At 40.3% G+C, this 15108-nt stretch overlaps 2 protein-coding genes across 3 annotated transcripts in view; one reads left to right on the forward strand and one right to left on the reverse strand.

The window, feature by feature from the left end:
• ARF4 (ADP ribosylation factor 4) overlaps positions 1 to 8358 on the forward strand; it is a 17996-nt gene extending 9638 nt beyond the window's left edge. The window contains exons 4-6 of one of the 2 annotated variants that reach the window (XM_021718218.1): positions 1450 to 1521; positions 3163 to 3292; positions 7161 to 8358. In XM_021718218.1, coding sequence (XP_021573893.1) covers positions 1450 to 1521; positions 3163 to 3292; positions 7161 to 7207 — 249 coding nt within the window. In that variant the 3' untranslated portion in view covers positions 7208 to 8358. The remainder of the gene's footprint in view (positions 1 to 1449; positions 1522 to 3162; positions 3293 to 7160) is intronic. The other variant, XM_008070053.2, reaches the window with a different exon arrangement.
• PDE12 (phosphodiesterase 12) overlaps positions 1 to 15108 on the reverse strand; it is a 101375-nt gene that overhangs the window by 72455 nt on the left and 13812 nt on the right. The gene's annotated exons all lie outside the window — the stretch shown is intronic.

Consider the following 15108-nt stretch of genomic DNA (forward strand, 5'->3'; position numbering starts at 1 on the left):
CAGCCTCGACCCACTGGGCTCTGGCGATCCTTCCGCCTCAGCCTTCTGAGTAGCCGGAATTACAGGCACGCGCTACCATGCCCGGCTGATTTTTGATTTATTGTAGAGATGAGGTTTCACCAAGTTTCCCCAGTCTCGAACCCGCGGGCTCAGGCAATCCACTCACCTCAGCCTCCCAAAGGCGCGGGATTACAGGCTGAGCCACCGAGCCCGGCTTGTTTCTACATTTTTAAAAAGAATTTCTTACTTGATTAAGTGAATCTTGAACTTTTCTTGATATATTTTGCTTAAGACATCTTTTTCCTGATTCTAGATTTGGCAGGCAACATTCTGGAATTAGGCTCTTTTTTTCTTTATGAAAGCTACTGTAGTGAGTCCCCTCCCTCCATACCCCTCCTTTTTGTATTTTGTGCATGCTTTTGAGTGAATAAGTTAATTCAGTTAGTAAATCCGTGATTTTTTTTTTAGAATCTTTGATTTATTTCTTTTGTTCTATTTTGTGGTTTGCTTTTTGTTTTTTTTTTGAGTTGAAGTGTCTGTCATCCAGGCTGGAGTGCGGTGGCACGGTGACGGCTACCCCAGCATCGACCTGCTGGACTCTGGCGATCCTTCCACCTCAGCCTTCCAAGTAGCCGGATCTACAGGTGTGTGCTACCTACCATGCCTGGCTAATTTTTGATTTATTGTAGATATGAGGTCTCGCCAAGTTGCCCAGGCTGGTCTCGAACCCACGGGCTCGGCTCGGCCTCCCAGAGTGCTAGTATTACAGGCTGAGCCACTGAGCCTGGCCTATTTTGCTATTTTTAACTGCCCTTAAATGGAAAAGTACAGGGAAAGGGGGCAAAAGGGTAAAACTTATTCCTAGGGCAGTTGAGAAAAGTAAACAATAGTTGGTTAGCAAAGTAAGATTTTTGTTTTTAATCTTTGAAATAGCAATTAAATTAAAATCATTGGCTGGGTGTGGTGGCTCATGCCTATAATCCTAGCACTTTGAGAGGTTGAGGAGAGAAGGTGAGAGGATTGCCTGAGCCCACAGGTTCGGGACAAGCTGGGCAACTTGGCAAGAACTCATCTCTACAATAAATTAAAAAATTAGCCGGGTGTTGGTGGCACATGCCTATAGTTCCAGCTACTTGGAAGGCTGAGGTGGAAGGATCGCCTGAGCCCAGCAGGTCAAGACTGTGGCGGCCATGAGCATGCCACTGCACTCCAACCAGGGTGACAGAGTGAGACTTCGACTAAAAAAAATAAATTAAAATCACAAGTAGTTCTCAAATCATTTTTCATTATGAAAGCCCTGAGTTTTTTTAAATAAGGAATCATGTTCTTCCTAATGTCTAACTCTTGATATCATTCTGCTGCTTATATTTATGTTTCATATATAGTGGTGTCCTTTAAATTGTTGAAATGAAACAGTTGTTGAAAAATTTTTGAAATTTTTTCCCCCAGGGTCTTATTTTTGTAGTAGATAGCAACGATCGTGAAAGAATTCAAGAAGGAGCAGCAGTGTTGCAAAACATGGTAAGACTATATTTTAAATTCATCATTTTCAAGATGTATTTTTCTGGATGACATTGGTGTTGTCTTAGTGGTTGGTTCATTTTAACTATGACTAGGTTACGTAAATGTGTATTTTTGGGACTAGAAAGAACCTTGAAAAATTGTATCATCCTTGGATTCTTAAGAATGCACTGTCATCCATGGGTTCTTAAGAATGCACGTAAAAATCTTAACAGAGCTTTTTAAAAAACAGACGGAAGAGTACCTACTTCAGTTAATGGAAAGGATTGTTTTTAAAATGTTCCATGAGTAATTTTGATGCATATCTCTCATTGAGGAGATCTGATTTAGTTCAGTCCCATATTTTACAGATGTAAAATCTGTACTTTTGAAGCAGTTTTGACCTAGGAATCCTGGTTCAAATTCCTTTTTCCCAAGGCCATCAGGTTTAATTTTCTCTATGCTTATGTCAGTAATTACTTCAGAAATGTTTTCTAGTAGCAACCATGATAAAGAATTCCTTCTGAAAGTAGAGGTGATTTGATTGACAGTGGCATTTTGGCCTACTATATATCAGGTTAATGTTTTCACATTGTTAAATATCTTGAAGGGAAGAACATTGCTCAGAAACCTTGTCATGATTTTAAACTTGTAGCCATAAAATACTGAAATGAAATTTTAACTATGTTTCATTGCTCCTTAGACTAGAGTGAAGTTTGTAAAAACCATTGTCTAAGTCACTGATGGTTTTTTGCCTAATAAGTTAAATGTCACCAACTTCCATTTTTTTTGAACAGCTTTATTGAGATCTAATTCACATACTATATTTCACCCATTTAAAATGTAGAATTCAGTGATTTTTAGTATACACAGTTGTACAACCATCACCACAATCTAATATTAGAAAATTTTCATCACCTCTAAAAGAAATCCTGAAATCATTAGCAATCACCCCCTATTCCCTCCTTAGTCACCCCCATTCCTTCCTTCCCCTGTCCCATTTTCTCAGCCCCTAACAGTTACTAATCTATTTTCTATCTCTGTGTAGTTACCTATTTTGGACATTCATATAAATTGAGTCCTATGATATGTGGTCTTTTGTGACTGCTTTCATTTAGCAAAATTTTTCAGTGTTTATCCATGATATTTCATGTATCAGTACTTATTCCTACCAGCTTCTATTCTTGGTATTCTTTTTGTATTTTTCATGATATTGCTAATGCTCAAATAGTTATGTTGTTGTCCCACTGTTGTCTGATCCAGCTAGCTGGACTGAATAAAAAACCAAAAAGAATCATCATCTAAATACTTTTGCTTGTAAGTACAAAGAGATCCTGCCATAAATACTTTATTCCCATGTGTGTTCTTTATCCTGACACTGGATAATCTTGAAGGGTGAATGAGTGATAGGGTGATTGGCTTGAAAAACAGTTTTGCTTTACTTGAAGGTAGATGCTTATTTGTTCTGCATTTAAAAGCTGAAGGATATGAGGTTTAAGTTGTAAGAGTGCCTGAGTTTTTTGTAGAGAAATTTGGTTGATGTTTAATAATATCTTTAAGCTGAATAAAAAGTATATATAGAAAGACAACATTTTAACCCAGTTTGTTACAATAATTAGATTCCAGTTTGGTAGTTGTTAATGCCTTAGCTTTTAATTCCAGCTTGAGGAAGAGGAGTTGAAAGATGCAGTACTGCTGCTTTTTGCAAACAAACAGGATTTGCCAAATGCTATGGCCATCAGTGAAATGACAGATAAATTAGGTCTTCAGTCTCTTCGTAACAGAACAGTAAGTATTTAGAGGTTGATCTTAACTTTCTGACTTTTAGTATTATTTGGATAGTTGTTTAAGCTAGTATTCATTTTTAATTTTTAAAATTATTTTATTAATTTATTTTTTTGAGTTGGAGTCTCACTCTGTCGTCCAGACTGGAGTGCAGTGGCATGTTCCCGGCCACCACAGGCTCAACCTGATGGGCTCCAGCGATCCTTCCACCTCAGCCTCCCAAGTAGCTGGAACTACAGGCTTGCGCTACCACGCCCAACTAATTTTTGATTTATTGTAGAGATGAGGTCTCGCCAAGTTGCCCGTGGGTCTTGAACCCGCGGGCTTAGGCAGTCTACTTACCTCAACCTCCCAAAGCGCGGGATTAAAGGCTGAGCCACCGAGCCCGGCTTTGTATTCATTTTTTAAAAATTGGTGTATTATCTCCTTTGAATAGGTATTGAGCATGTCTTTTAGACCCCAAAATGTGGTTAATACACAAAAATCAAACCTTTCAGGTTTTATTTCAAATCTGTATAAATATTACATTCAGTTTTACTTTTTTTTTTTGAGTCGGAGTCTCACACTATCACCCGTGCTGGAGTGCAGTGGCATGCTTACAGCCACTGCAGTCTAAACCTTTTGGGCAGGTGATCCTTCTGCCTCAGCGTTCCAAGTAGCTGGAATCATAAACATGTGCCACCACACCTGGCAAATTTTTTTATTGTAGAGATGAGGTCTCACCATGTTGCTCAGGCAATCCTCTCGCCTCTGCCTCCCGAAATGCTGGGATTACAGGCATGAGCCATCATCCCCAGCCCAGTTTTACTTTAAAGTACTTAGCTGTCTTCTCTGCTTTTTAATTTTTAATGTATCTTTTTTTTTTTTTTTCGTTGGAATCTCACTCTGTCGCCCAAACTGGAGTGCAGTAGCCACTCCCGGCCACCTCAACATTGACCTGCTGGGCTCTGGCGATCCTTCTGTCTCAGCCTTCTGAGTAGCTGGAATTACAGGCATGCGCTACCATGCCCAACTGATTTTTTGATTTATAGTAGAGATGAGGTCTCGCCAAGTTGCCCAGGTGGGTCTCAAACCCGCGGGCTCAGGCAATTCACTCACCTCAGCTTCCCAAAGGGCGAGATTACAGGCTGAGCCACCGAGCCCAGCTAATGTATCTTTTTTTTTGAGTTGGAGTCTCACTCTGTCGCTCGCTCCCGGCCACTGCAGCCTCGACCTGCTGGGCTCTGGTGATCCTTCCGCCTCAGCCTTCCAAGTAGCTGGAACTACAGGCGCACGCTACCATGCCTGGCTAATTTTTTATTTATTGTAGAGAGGAGGTCTCGCCAAGTTGCCCAGGTGGGTCTCGAACCCGCGGGTTCAGGCAATCCACTCACCTCAGCCTCCCAAAGTGCTGGGATTGCAGGCTGAGCCACCGAGCCCGGCCTAATGTATCTTTTAAGGACCACAGAATTGTAATGTTTATTCAATTTTTTTTCTTAACTTATCTTTAGTATTGATAAATGTAGAAAAAAACTATGATAGAAAAATAGAAATGTCTAAAGATATCAAAGCTAGGCACATACATGGTGGCTCATGCCTTTCGTTTCAGCTACTTTAGAGACTAGGTAGAGAGATCACTTGAGACCAGGAGTTATGATACAGTGAGCTATAATTGCACCATTACACTCCAGCCTAGGCAGTAAGCAAGATCCTGCCTCTAAAATAAATAAATAAATGAATAAACTATTTTAGATAATATTGTTGCTGTTTGATTGTAAACATCAAAAACTTATGGAAAGACTTTTCTACTTAATATTTAAGACGTTTTAAAGGTATTTTGGACTATAAAGTTTTAAGTACTTGCTCTCAAATAGCTTTTCATTTTAGAGCCGTGATTGAAATACTGGCAAAGCATAATATTTTATTATATATAAAGATGATTATCACAGACTATTAGTGTCATGTGCTTTACAATAGTTTTGCATTAACTTGTAAACAAGGCAAATACTGTGCTATGGTAAGAAAGAAAAACAAAAACCCATTGCTGGTTTGAAATGTACAGGTGGATTTAAACAAGATAAACTGTAAATAATTTTTTAAAGTTTTTGACTGCACATGGTGACTCACAACTGTAATCCTAGCACTTTGGGAGGATGAGGTGGGAGGATTGCTTGGGCCTAGGAGTTCGAGACCAGCCTGGGCAACATAGCAAGACCTCATCTCTACATGAAATAAATAAAAAATTGATGGGGTGTGGTAGTGCAGGACAGTAGTTCCAGCGACTTGGGAGGCTGAGGCAGGAGGATGCCTGAGCCTAAAAGGTTAAGGTTGTGGTGAGCCATGATTGTGCCAGTCATTACACTCCAACCTGGGCAACAGGGCGAGACCCTGACCTAAAACAACAATAACAAAAGTTTTCCATGCTGTGAAGGTATGAATTCATGCCTTTCCATAGACTCTTGGGTTACTGAGGTTTGATATTTAATGAATTAGGCAGCAAGGTTTTTATTCTAAGGCAAAATTAATCTAGTCAGAAAATAAACTATCTCTAAAGGTAAATATTTTTCTGATTTTTTTCTTTTTTCTTCCTTCCTTCCTTTTTTCTTTTTGGAGTTGGAGTCTCACTCTGTCGCCCAGACTGGAGTGCAGTGGCCGCTCCCAGCCACCGCAGCCTCGACCTGCTGGGCTCCGGCGATCCTTCCGCCTCAGCCTTCTAATTAGCCGGAATTACAGGCATGCGCTACCACGCCCAGCTGATTTTTTTATTTATTGTAGAGATGAGGTCTCGCTGCCCAGGCGGTTCTCGAACCTGCGGGCTCAGGCAATCCACTCACCTCAGCCTCCCAAAGGCAGGGGATTACAGGCTGAGCCACCGAGCCCAGCTTCCTTCCTTTCTTTTTTTTTTTGATTCGGAGTCTCACTCTGTCACCCAGACTGGAGTGCAGTTGCACACTTACAGGCACTGCAGCCTCAACCTGGTGGGCTCAGGTGATCCTTCTGCCTCAGCCTTCCAGGTAGCTGGAACTACAGGCGTGTGCCACTACACCTAGCTAATTTTTTTCATTTTGTAGAGACGAGGTCTTGTCAAGTTGCCCAGGCTAGTCTTGAACCCTTGAGCTCAGGCAATCCTCTCACCTAGGCCTCCCAAAGTGCTGGAGTTACAGGCTGAGCCACCGAGCCCGGCTTGAATTTAGTTTTATGAGAAACAAGGTGGTTATGGTTATGGTTATAAAGACCAGATAGGTGGTTTATTAGTTACTAATTTACCCTTGAATCTTCTCTTCATATTAAATGGGGGAAATTTAATAAATCTAATCATTAGGCAGAAGTAACTTTAAGTGTAGGGGAAAGGCTGGTCATGATGGCTCTCACCTGTAATCCCAGCACTTTGGGAGGCTGAGGAAGGAGGAATGCTTGAGCCCAGGATTTGAGACCAGCCTGGGCAATATAGCAAGACTTCGTCCTATAAAAAAATCAAAAAATTAGCTGGGTGTGGTACGTGTTTGAGGTCCCAGCTACTGGGAGGCCGAGAGACAGGAGAACCTTTTAAGGCTGTGTTGAGCCATGATCAAGCCACTGCACTCCAGACAAGGCAACAGAGTTAGACCCTTACTCATCATCTTGAGTGGTCTGTGTAGTTACTGAGATTATTAAATACAAAATTGATCATTTGTTTGTGAGATATAATACTTAATTTACTTGCATTTAGCCCTATCATTTTATGTTTACTTTTTGTTTCCTTTTTTCCCTGTACGTTTATGATAACTGTTTGACTCAGTAATGCCTTTGGACATTTATAGAACAATACTAAGGTTTTTTTTTATTAAGGAAGTTTAAACACTGTGGTTGTATATATTGTCTTATGTTAACCAAGTATTTTCTTTCTTTCTTTATAGTGGTATGTTCAAGCCACTTGTGCTACACAAGGAACTGGTCTGTATGAGGGACTTGACTGGCTGTCAAATGAGCTTTCAAAACGTTAAATGAAACTGGCTATCTAACCAAGGACATGTTTGATAGAATTGGTCTAGGCTTGTTACAACAAAATTAGTTTGCATCTTGTTTATTAAACAGTATCTGGGACTGGTTCGGGCAGAATATTACAGCATTTAAACTTACTTTGTTGCCAATTAATGTTGACCAAGTAAAATGTTGCTATTTAGCAATGTACTTGGTTTTAAAGAAATTCTCCTTGGGGAAAAAATAGTCCTCTTAATTTTACTTTCCTTAAGCCTGAATGCCTGGACAGAGCTATTGTGAAACCTTCAAATAAATCCGTTTTGAATGTTTTTTGAGCCTACAACAAATAATGTTTTAAAGTTACCCCCTTGCTACTTTACGATACCTTGATCATTCCTGGGACAGTCTGCTGATTTAGAAATGTAGCATTCCATTTGTATTTATTTATCTCCCTTGCCAAAAAGATTTTCTAATATGCTTATACCAGCCAGGGAAATGCTCCAAAACACTATTCAGCTCTCTTGCACTGGGGAACTTATGTTTTTCAGCCATATTGACTACTGGTTCTGTCAGCCAAACTTCCCTTGGTATGGTTTGGATTTGATATCTAATTAGCTAGTTGCAAAGAGTTCATATTGAGATTATTTTTAATACTCAGCAGATTGTCTTCCTTTAAATTGTATCTTTTTTATGTTGCATGTTGCTTTTGGTATCAGCCAATTTGCCCAGTATATGATAGTTCTACTGATGTTTTGTTTATTGGTGAACATATCGTCATTAAGAGTTTTTGGAAACGTCATACTCAACAAATTCAATGAGTAAATTTTCTTCATAACCCATTTGGAATTATTCCTAATAAAATAATAAAATGTAAAATTATGTGTGTTCTTTTTGAGTCTTGAAGGTGCTTGAAATGGATTTTTCTTAGGTAGCAAAGTTGATTTGCGCATTTTACATGCTATGAACAATAACACAGATCCCAGTGGTTTACTGATTGCTTAAAGTGGAAATAAAATATGGGTTGTTATGTATAAAAGAGTGGGGAGCAACATCAGAAACTTAGTTTTCTTTGATAAATTACCATTTGTAAAGAGTAAGAGTAAGCAGCTGTAATAAAATGAACTGCCCAAAAAAGCATGTATGCATGTGTTTCTTTTACAGTTAACATAGTTTAAGTGCTTAAGTGCTGTTTGCATGGCAGAATACAGACTGTTAGTGATGCTGCTCTCCTACAAAGAACCAAGTGCACAAGCCTAGAATTCAGTAGAAAGCTGCATGTAACTAATTATTTTGTCAAGGCAATAAAGGTATACCTCATTAACTATATTAAGTTATTAAGGACTTGATAACTTGGAGTAACTTTGTTTTTGTCTGTATTCTAATGTTTTATGTATTTTTATAAAGTTTGCCTTTTTTATAGTTTTTAATGGCTTGTGTCGTTTCAGTTAAACTTACAGATTGAAATTTTATTTCCAAAGCTAAATACATGCTTGCAAAAAAAAATATGTAAAATTTTGAATTGTAAAAACCGAAACCAAACTGGATTAAATAAAAGGGCATTGGAATTAATCAGTTAATGACTAAAAAGGTTCCTGGGATAAAGTGTATGTTAAACTAGTTTGTGACACTTGATATCAGCGCAGCTTTCCTAGCTAACAGGTTGAATTATTCCTTCCAATTAAAAGAGGTCTCGTTTCTTTTTTTTTTTTGAGTAGTAGTCTCACTCTGTCATCCAGACTAGAGTGCAGTGGCACACTCCCAGCCACTGCAGCCTTTACCTGCTGGGCTCCGGCGATCCATCCGCCTCAGCCTTCCAAGTAGCTGGAACTACAGGCGCGTGCTACCACGCCTGGCTAGTTTTTGATTTATTGTAAAGATGAGGTCTCACCAAGTTGCCCGGGTGGGTCTTGAACCCACGGGTTCAGGCAATCCACTCACCTCAGCCTCCCAAAGGCGCGGGATTACAGGCTGAGCCACCAAGCCCAGCTGAGGTCTCAGTTCTTGTTAGGTAAAACTAAATTGTGGTTATAGTATGTGTAGTTTTTTAGGGTATCAACTAGGAAATATAAAATGTAAGTAAGTTCAGTATTAGGATTGTAATTAACTCACTGAGGTATTAATTTAAAAACTAACCCAATTAAGTCAAAGGTGGTTTCATGGACTCTGAAGAGTGAGTAAAGAATCCATATCCTAGGCTGGGTGTGGTGGCTCACGCCTGTAATCCCAGCACTTTGGGAGGCTGAGGTGAGAGGATTGTCTGAGCCGAGGGGTTCGAGAGCAGCCTGGGCAACTTGGCAAGACCTCGTCTCTACAATAAACCAAAAAATTAGCCAGGCATGGTGGCGTGTGCCTGTAGTTCCAGCTACTTGGAAGGCTGAAATGGAAGGGTTGCCTGAGTCCAGCCGGTAGAGGCTGCGGTGGCTGGGAACCTGCTACTGCCCTCCAGCCTGGTTGACAGAGTGAGGCTCCAACTCAAAAAGAATCCATATCTTACTTGTAATGTAAAAGAGCTCTTACTGCCATTGGATATGACTACGTTAAATTAAAATGGCCCAACATTTACTAAACAGTTTAAAAAAGATTTGCCAGATTGCCTTTTTTTTTTAAACAAAGCATTAACATAGCAACTTGACCTTCTAGAAGTTTTTACCTCTAGAAAATACTTTTTCTTCAGTCCTCATATTAGTATTTTTAAAAGAAAAAGCCAAATTGTCAAAAGTCAAAAGTTCTATTTTCCATTAGAAATGGTTTACATGCTTTGGGGAAAAGTATTGACCGACACCTCTAGGATGCCTTTTTCCGCTTTATGCAAACATAAAATCACTATCACTGTCCTAATTTATTGGAGTATTCTTTTATGAAAAACTTGACACTGTCAAGATTCAGTGCTTATTGTTCACTCAGATGTTAAACTTAGTGTTGACCAATCAATAGAGGTCTCTGTGACCGCCTCTATTATACAGAACAGTTGATTATGCCCCTAGATTGAAAAGTATTCTGTCAAATAATTGTTGTATAACATTAGTAGAGAAACTGAAGAGGAATTGTGATTCCCTTAAAGGCTCACTGGCAGCATCAGAGTTTAGTACCATTATCTATTCTGTATTTCCTCTGTTTCCCCCTGTTCCCCCATGCCAATAAGCCTCTTTTTTTTTTGGTCCATAATATCTCCATTGTCTTGTGTAGCTTCATCAACTGCTTTTCTGTGATGTAATATATTAATATTTTGTTAAATTTCAATTTTTTTTTTTTTTCAGTCAGTCTACTCTTTCACCCAGGCTGGAGTGCAGTCACACCCTCATGGCCACTGCAACCTCGACCTGCTGGGGTCAGGCAATCCTTCTGCCTCAGCCTTCCAAGTACCTGGAACTACAAGCACATGCCACCACTCCCAACTAATTTTTTGATTTATTGTAGAGACAAGGTCTCACCAAGTTGTCCAGGTTCGTCTCAAACCCATGGGCTCAGATAAGCCTCTCTCACCTCGGCCTCCCAAAGTGCTGGGATTATAGGCGTGAGCCACCATGCCAGGCCAAAATGCCAGGTTTTTTTGTTCCCCCCTTTACACAGTCTGTTGAAAAACTAGGCTGCTAGGCTGGGTGTGATGGCTCATACCTACAATTCCAGCACTTTAGGAGCTGAAGGCAGGAGGACTTCCTGAGGCCAGGAGTCAAGACCAGCTTGGACAACATAGTGACAATCCATCTCTACAAAAAATAAAACTAGCCGGGTGTGGTGGCACATGCCTGTAGTCCCAGCTACTTGGGTGGCTGAGGAGGGAGGATTGCTCAGGATCCCTGGAGTTGAAGACTGCAGTGAGCTACGATCATGTCACTGCACTCGAGCCCCAGTGACAGCAAGACTTTATCTAAAAAAAAAAAACTTCAGTGGAATTTATTTTTTTTTGCAGACTATGAGAGATTTCCACTTCTGCATAGGTACAGAATTACCTCATATGCAGTTAAAATTACTTTAAGGTCACTTACTGGGATCAGACTTTTCACCCCAGGCTGGAGTGCAGTAGCACAATCTCGGTTTACTGCAACCTCAAACTCCTGGGATCAAGTGATCCTCCTGTGTCGTCTTCCCAAGTAGCTGGAACTATGGGCATGTGTTGCCATGCCTACTTTTTCTGTTTTTTTGTAGAGGTGAGGTCTTGCTGTGTTGCTCAGGCTGGTCTCAAAACTCCTGGCCTCAAGTGGTCTTCCCACCTCAGTCTCCCAAAGTGCTGGGGTGTGAGCCATTGCACCCAGCTCTAACTTTCTTAAATGTAGAATTTCTGGTTCTCTGTCTTGAAAGTTTGAAGGTGACTGATTTGTCATTGAAAACAAGTGCTTATACTTGGTGGAGGCATGCTGGATGTTTCATTAATATAAATATCAATTACCAGCTTTGGTAGAGTTAATATGAAAACTAGGTTGCATAATAAGAGCAAATGGTATATCTGCAAGTACATTATCTGAAGATCTGATACAGGGAAAAATCAGTGAAGCAGCTCTTGAATCTGACTACCTTTTCAGAAGATTCCATTCTGAGAATGTGATCTCAGTGGTTTGCTTTTCCCAATGATCCACAAAGCTGGTGTTGGAATTGTACTGGCACACCAGAATTCCCAGACAATATTTACTTGATATAATCAGCTTAGTTATTTTTAGGTAAATCTTAGGAATTATATATTAGCTTTGCATTCCCTAATCTCATTTAAGGTAATAAAGCATTTTACTTTAAAGACTACATATATAAAAATGGAATTGATGGCTGTAAAATTTATTCTTCAGACACTCAAGCAGGATTAGATACACAAGTAATCTACATGCAGGTGAAATTTGGGCCTTCAGCTGGACCTCACTTCCTCTGGTTTAGAACAAGGTACACTTTGTGTTATGTGTCCCCCTCCCCCTTCTCCCCCCAGGCAGTGTCTTGCGACTGCCTTTCTTGTACTATTGTGATTAATGTTTAGGTCCCACTTATGAGTGAGAACGTGGTATTAGGTTCTTTAGTACTCGGTTCTTTGTTTCTGTCATGCATATCCTTGATACATTTTTATTAGCTTATATGCTGAAACACAACAGGTGCCACTACTGGATGATTGATTACTTGGCTACTTTTGCTTATGTGTTACTTTTGCAAAGATTGTAAGCAATGAATAGCAAAAGCAGTTATCTGGATTCAGGCAAAGAATAATTACGGTAGTTGAACTAGTGGATTCCTGCTGGTTCAGCTTTGTATGTTAAAGGTCAGTGGAGTTAGGTTCCTTCCTGATCTTGTCAGTGATTTCTACTTTACTTTAAATAATAATATTGGGCATGTAAGTACTCTGTTGGTGTTAGGGGGCTTAGCTTTGCCTTCTGCAGGCAGGGATTGGCTCTCAGGAACTCACCAGGCTTTAATTACAGTGGTTCCTTTTTAGGCTAGGTTGAGTGCCACTTAACTAATAGGCATATATTTAAGCACTTATTGAGCCAGGTTTGCCTCTTGGATTGTCCCTGAAGAGGCAAGAGATAATGATTTTTTTTTTTTAATTTAAAGGAGGGATAGCTCACAGCAAATAACTCACTTTAAAGTGGGTGTAGTATTTCAAAAGAAATTTCTCCAAAGATAAACGGATGGCCATCTTGAAAATGTAAATCAAAACCAAAATGAGATGCTACATCACACTAGGTAGCTTATTATAAAAGAGAAATATTGATGAGGATCGAAATTGGAGCCCTTATGTATTGCCTGTGGAAATGTAAAATAGTACAACTGCTTTCAATAAGTCTGGTAGCTCCTCAGGAAGTTAAACAGTTCCATATGATCCAGTAATTCCACTCCAATGTATATGCCCAAGAGAAATTAAAATGTAAATCCACTAAAAAATGTATACATAAATGTTCATAGCAGCATTATTCAAAGAAGCCAGGAAGTAGAAGCAATCCGGATGTCCAACCGGATAAATGTGGATAAATGGATAAATGTGGTATGTCTATACAATGGAATATTCATTATAAAAACAAATGACGTACTGATACATGCTACAACATGTAAGAACCTTAAAAAACATCGGCCGTGCGTGGTGGCTCAAGCCTGTAATCCCAGCTCTTTGGGAGGCTGAGGTGAGAGGATTGTCTTGAGTTTATGGGTTTGAGACCAGCCTGGACACTTGATGAGACTTCGTCTCTATACTAAATAGCCGGGCTCGGTGGCTCAGCCTGTAATCCCACGCCTTTGGGAGGTTGAGGTGAGTGGATTGCCTGAGCCCGCGGGTTTGAGACCCGCCTGGGCAACTTGGTGAGACCGCATCTCTACAATAAATCAAAAATTAGCCGGGTGTGGTAGCGCACGCCTGTAGTTCCAGCTACTTGGAAGGCTGAGACAGAAGGATCGCTGGAGCCCCCAGCAGGTCGAGGCTGCGGTGGCCAGGAGCGGCCACTGTACTCCAGTCTGGGTGGCAGAGTGAGACTCCAACTCAAAAAAAAAAAAAAAAAATTAGCCGGGCATGGTGGCTCATACCTGTAATTCCAGCTACTGGGAAGGCTGAGGTAGAAGGATCGTCTTAAGTCCAGCAGGTTGAGGTTGTGGTGGCTGTGAGCATGCCACTGCACTCCAGCCTGGGCGACAGAGTGAGACTCCAACTCAAAAAAAATTTTTTTGTACAGATGAGGTCTCACCAAGTTGCCCAGATTGGTCTTGAACCTCTGGGCTCAGGCAGTCCTCTCGCCTCGGCCTCCCAAAGTGTTGACTTGAGCCACTGTGCCCAGCCAGTTAAACATTTGATAAGAATCAACTCAAAGTTGCCACAAGGACTTCCAACAGAGGAGAACATGCCTAACACATTCCTTAAGAGTACTGGGGAATTGGTACTGCAGTGGCATCTGAAGCCTGTGGAGCAGAAAGCGATTAAATCCTAATGCCAGAGCAGTTGCAGATTTTAAAATGCAGATCATTTTTATTAAAAGATGCTGAGAGTGTTTTCATTAAAGTATATTTTAAATACAATTGTAAGAAGCTAGGTTAAGTATAGTGTTTTGGTTATCTTAAGCCAAAAAGGCATATTTCTATCCAAGCTCTGGAATTTTAAGGAATTCCATTATGAATAACAGAATTATATTAACCCTTTCATGTCCTTTGATCACATACCTAGAGAAATCTGGCTTTTTGCATCTTGGCTTATGTTCCTTTGATTCATTCTAAATGAAATAATCCCATGACTCTTTGGCTCTTCAGACCTAAGTTGATGTTTTTGTCTTGAAGGACTTTTTGTCACTGCATGTCAAATCAACTGACAGACTAGCCCCCAAAAGCAGTCCCATACCCACTAGCAGTCACTCCCCCTTCCGCCTAGCTCCTAGCAACCATTTCCCTAGTCTGTCTCTCTGGATCTGCCTGCTCTGGACATTTCGTGTATGTGGAATTGATGCTGGGTGGGATGAGGCACAAACACATGGGTTCTTTGACTTGACCCTGAAATAATTTTTCAGAGCAGTCAGCAAAGTTTTAAAACAAAGTTTAATAGAAGAAGAGAGGAAAAAAAGGACAGGCACCTGCACATCTCTTTCTTGAAAAAACTGCGCTTTTGCTCTTAACTAAGAAACTAGATATATTTTCACAATAATTGATATTCTAGAGAGGGTAGGACACAGGTAACTGCCACTCCAGAGAGATTGACATCGCTCAGCTTCTGATGGTTAGTTTTTTCCAGAACACATTGTCTTTTCCAGGAGTCCTGTCAGACATTTTCAGTTCACAAGTTCATGAGCTAAAAGGTGATTTTATCATTTCTATGGCTTTGGTTAGTGAAGAGGTGGTATTCGGCCTTCTGCCTTGGACAGGGAACCTGAAATACTTTTTTTTTCTTTGAGTTGGAGTCTCACTCTGTCGCCCAGACTGGAGTGCAGTGGCTGC

This window comes from Carlito syrichta, unplaced genomic scaffold (genome assembly GCF_000164805.1).
Source record: "Carlito syrichta isolate Samal-C Ts95f unplaced genomic scaffold, Tarsius_syrichta-2.0.1 Scaffold111536, whole genome shotgun sequence".
Lineage (NCBI taxonomy): Eukaryota > Metazoa > Chordata > Mammalia > Primates > Tarsiidae > Carlito > Carlito syrichta.